Here is a 4268-nt window from a genome sequence, read left to right on the forward strand (position 1 = left end):
GAGTGCCCACCTCAGCTCCTCTGCTCCCCCTCCCTGTCCCACCTGTTCATGTGTGCAAGAGTGCTCTGTCCCACAGAACATGGGGGAAACAACCATCTCAATGACAAGGACGGCAGGAGGCAAGGCCTCAATAGGACTCAGATCTCCTCCCAGGATTATCTCATGAAACCCTCCCAGAAGCCTGCTGCTCATCTGTCCCTCAAGGCAAACCCTGCACCTGGGTCTGAGGGTGAGGGCGGCAGTGAGTACTAGGCCGGTGACATTATGGTTAGCCAGCCAGTGCCAAAAAATATCAGGTGGTATTCATCACAAAAGCTGAGCCAACGGGTGACGAGGAGGGTAGTGTGAATCATGTGTGACAGGTGAGGAATGAAAACAGAGTGCCCAGGAGCTTCTGTTTCCTTGAGGCAGGGCTCATTCATCTTATAAAAGCCAGCTGCCTATTGCCTTCACACCAAACCCAAGGGACCACACAGCCCAGCCTACTCTGTAAACCAGGTGAGTCTCCGATTGCCACAAATTGGGAATTCTAGTTTGTTTTTTCATTATTAGAAATTAGCCAAAGGCAAACCTGTGTAAGAGGGTTAATGCAGGGTTCAATGGGAGTTAGAGAACAGTGGAATATCTTTAAGTTAAATTACAGTCTGGATTTGAAGGGACCTTAGAGACATGGTTAGGGCTGCCACCTCAACAAATAGTCTTTGACCTGGGAGTCTGGGAGGAGACTGTTCAAGTGCCCATGAGAAGTTCATAGCAGAACTAGGGCTCAGGCCCAGAGCACTCTCAGTAACACCACAATTTCCCCTGATATAATATTTATAGAAATCTTAATTTATTAGATGGATCTCTACTGAGCATTTATTCCATTTAAGGCAGTACGCCAGGCACTTTGGAAAAATCAACGCCTAACGAACTTACTTAACAAACATAAAACCTAGCAGGAAGGTAATACATGTATATAAACAATTGAAATGCAAAGTAGATAGTAATTGGTATGAGGGAGAGGGGCAGGGAAGGGCTATGCACTTTTGGGGAACCTTGCTCAAGAACAGCCTCCCAGGGGGATGGCAAAAGATGTGAGCTATGATAGGTGAGGATTTGGACAAGCAGAGATGGGAAGAAAAGCATTCAGAAGGGACTGCGTAAGCAAGGAAGACAAGCAAACCCTAGGGGCTTAGATTCATATAAAGCCATCCTGTAAGTTGCAGGTTATTTACATGGCACTAGGAGAGGATAGACTGCCGGGGTCTGACGCCACTTTGCAAAAGACCTAATATGTGGGCTTGCCTCACATCCCTCAGAAGCCAGCTTTCTTAGGGCATTTTTTCTGGAAGAGATAGAAGGTTCTTTGGGTAGGAAGGGAGCCAAGAAAAGAACTCCAATGAAACGGAGCAGAAGAAATTGCCTTTAAGTTCCTCCTCTTAAAAGGACCTGAAAATTATCAAAGCTTATTTCACTTTTAAATGTAATGGGGGAGCTAGGGGAGATGAAAGGCTTTCTCTTCTAAAAGGGCCTGAAATGAAATCTACTTGGCATTGAGTTTGTATCCATGTTTCTTTAATTGAATCACTGTGTCAACTTTTTGTCTCTAGAAAAAAACACAATTGAAACATGAATTCCCAGCAGCAGAAGCAGCCCTGCGCCCCACCCCCTCAGCTCCAGCAGCAGCAAGTGAAACAGCCTTGCCAGCCTCCACCCCAGGAGCCATGTGTTCCCAAAACCAAGGAGCCTTGCCACCCGAAGGAGCCTTGCCACCCCAAAGTGCCTGAGCCCTGCCAGCCCAAGGTTCCAGAGCCCTGCCCCACCAAGCTGCCTGAGCCCTGCCCTTCAACAGTCACTCCAGCACCAGCCCAGCAGAAGACCAAGCAGAAGTAATGTGGTCCACAGCCATGCCCTGGAGGAGCCGGCCTCTGGATACCGAACATCCTACCCCATTCTGCTTATGAGTCCCATTTGCCTATTGACCCTGCAGTTAGCATGCTGTCACCCTGAATCATAATCCCTCCTTTGCACCTCTAAAAAGATGTCCCTTACCCTCAATCTGGAGGGCTCCTGAGCCTCTGAGTAAGGCTGAAAGTCTCACTGACTCAGCTAGTCTTCTTATTGCTCAGGGTGCATTTGAGAAGGGATTTGGGGAGGGATCAAGTGAACCATCCCTGGTCTTACCTCAATAAATAACTTTTAACTGACTGTGTGTATCACTGGTTGATTCAATCTCTGTTGCTTTCTCAGCGTGAACAGGAACGACCACTGTGAGGGCTGGTCGTGAGGTCTGTAGCCGGAAGGTGCCCAATCCTGACACTGAGAATGTGTGTGAATGTGTGTAGCTGCTGTACACACGGGACACTCCTGGGCTGACAACGGGGGCACGTTCAGGACCACCCAACAATCTGTTACTTTGGGTAGGCAGAGCTAGAGCAAGGCTTTTTATTTTCATCCTAACATGTATATCTTAACGATTTACAGTGAGTCACACGTGGGTGTAGATGGTGCCTGCTTCAAGCCATCATCATCTTTATTTTGTTTAGTGGGTTCCTTTTTAAAAATTATTACAAACAAATAATGCTTGTGCATAGTCCAGCCTAGTGATCCGTTCTGCACTCCTCTTCCCTTTCTGAGTCCCCCCAACACATGGAGCCAAGCACTTGAACCCTCATACACCCACAAACACATATCCACTCACACACCCACACACAAGGAAATACTCCCACACACAGACATTCAAACACACACACACATGTGGATCTCACTCACACACGCACACCACTTCACACGCTCGGATCTCCCAAACCACCCAACACCGACACACACACACAGATACTCCCATCTCTCTTTCTCTCTCTCTCTCTTCCTCTCTCTCTTTCTTTCTCTGTCTCTGTTCCCCACTCTAACTTAACCACCTTAGTCCTGGTGTTTTTCATCGAGTGCCCACTGTGAAGACACCTGTTGCTGCAGCAGGAAGGAGAGTCAAATCCACACCACCTGCCCCAGAAGAAGCCTAAGAGAGGTGATCATCAGTCTCCTTCCCATACAAACATAAGCTCTCAAAAAAGTACAAACATACTCTTCTCTCTCTACACACACACGCGTGAGCACGCACACACTGTACTTCTGTACGTAAAACATAAAAGTTGAATATTTTATCCAACAGCTGCAGAATACACACATTTGTCTCATCAGCACATCAAATATTACAGTCCATATATTAGACCACAAACAAGTCTCAACAAATTTTAAAACTCAAAACCATATCAAATGTATTTTCTTATAACAATGAAATAAAGCTAGAAATCAATAAATAATTTTGTAAAAAACTTTAGAATCTGTGCAAATATGTGGAAATTAAAGAATATGCTCCTGAATGATCAATGGGTCAATGAAGAAATTTAAAAAATTAAAATTAAAAATTTCTTGAAACGAAAATAGAAATACAAGATATCAAAACCTACAGAACACAGCAAAAACAATAGTGAGAGGAAAGGTTTTATGTTTTGTTTTGTTTTGTTTTTTTTCGTGGTTTTTTTGGCAATAAATGCCTACATAAAACAAAAACAACTTTAAATGAAGAACTTTATATGCATCCCAAAGAACTAGCAAAGCGAAAACAAACCAAACCCAAAATTAGTGTAAGGAGAGAAACAATAAAGATAGATAGAGCAGAAATAAATAAAATAAAAACTAAAAAGCTTTACAAAAGATTAATGAAATAAAAGTGAGGTTTTTGAGAGAAGACTCAAATAAATAAAATGATAAAAGATACATTACAACTGATATCACAGAAATACAAAGCATCATAAGAGACTATTATGAACAATAATACACCAACAAATGGAAAACCTAGAGGAAATGAATAAATTTCTGGACACATACAACATACCAAGATTGAACCAAGATCAAACAGAAACCCTGAATAGACCAATAATGAGTAATGAGATTGAAGCAGCTCTAAAAACTTTCCCAACAAAGAAAAGCCCAGTAATAGATGGAATTACTGAAGTCTACCAAATAATTAAAGAAGAACTAACACTAATTCTTCTCAAACTATTTCAGAAAATTGAAGAGACAATTCTAAAATCATTCCATAAGGCTAGCGTTATACCAATATGAACACAAGACTAGAACATGAAAAAAAGGCCAAAATCCTTAATGAACATAGGTGCAAAAGTCCCCCAAAATGCTAGCAAACCAAATACAACAGCACACTGAAAAGATCATTTACTATGATCAAAAGAGATTCATTCCAGGGATGCAAGGATGGTTCAACTTAT

The 4268-nt window shown here is 42.7% G+C and overlaps 1 protein-coding gene across 1 annotated transcript; it reads left to right on the forward strand.

Moving 5' to 3' along the window:
• Positions 1-393: 393 nt before the first annotated feature.
• Positions 394-2190, forward strand: LOC108292500 (cornifin-A-like). Its single transcript, XM_017513493.2, has 2 exons — positions 394-498; positions 1593-2190. Exon 2 carries the CDS (start codon positions 1612-1614, stop codon positions 1873-1875), a length of 264 nt encoding a protein of 87 aa, XP_017368982.1. The 5' UTR covers positions 394-498; positions 1593-1611; the 3' UTR covers positions 1876-2190.
• The last annotated feature ends 2078 nt before the right edge of the window (positions 2191-4268 follow it).

This window comes from Cebus imitator, unplaced genomic scaffold (assembly GCF_001604975.1).
Source record: "Cebus imitator isolate Cc_AM_T3 unplaced genomic scaffold, Cebus_imitator-1.0 Scaffold491, whole genome shotgun sequence".
In the NCBI taxonomy this organism is placed as follows: Eukaryota; Metazoa; Chordata; class Mammalia; order Primates; family Cebidae; genus Cebus; species Cebus imitator.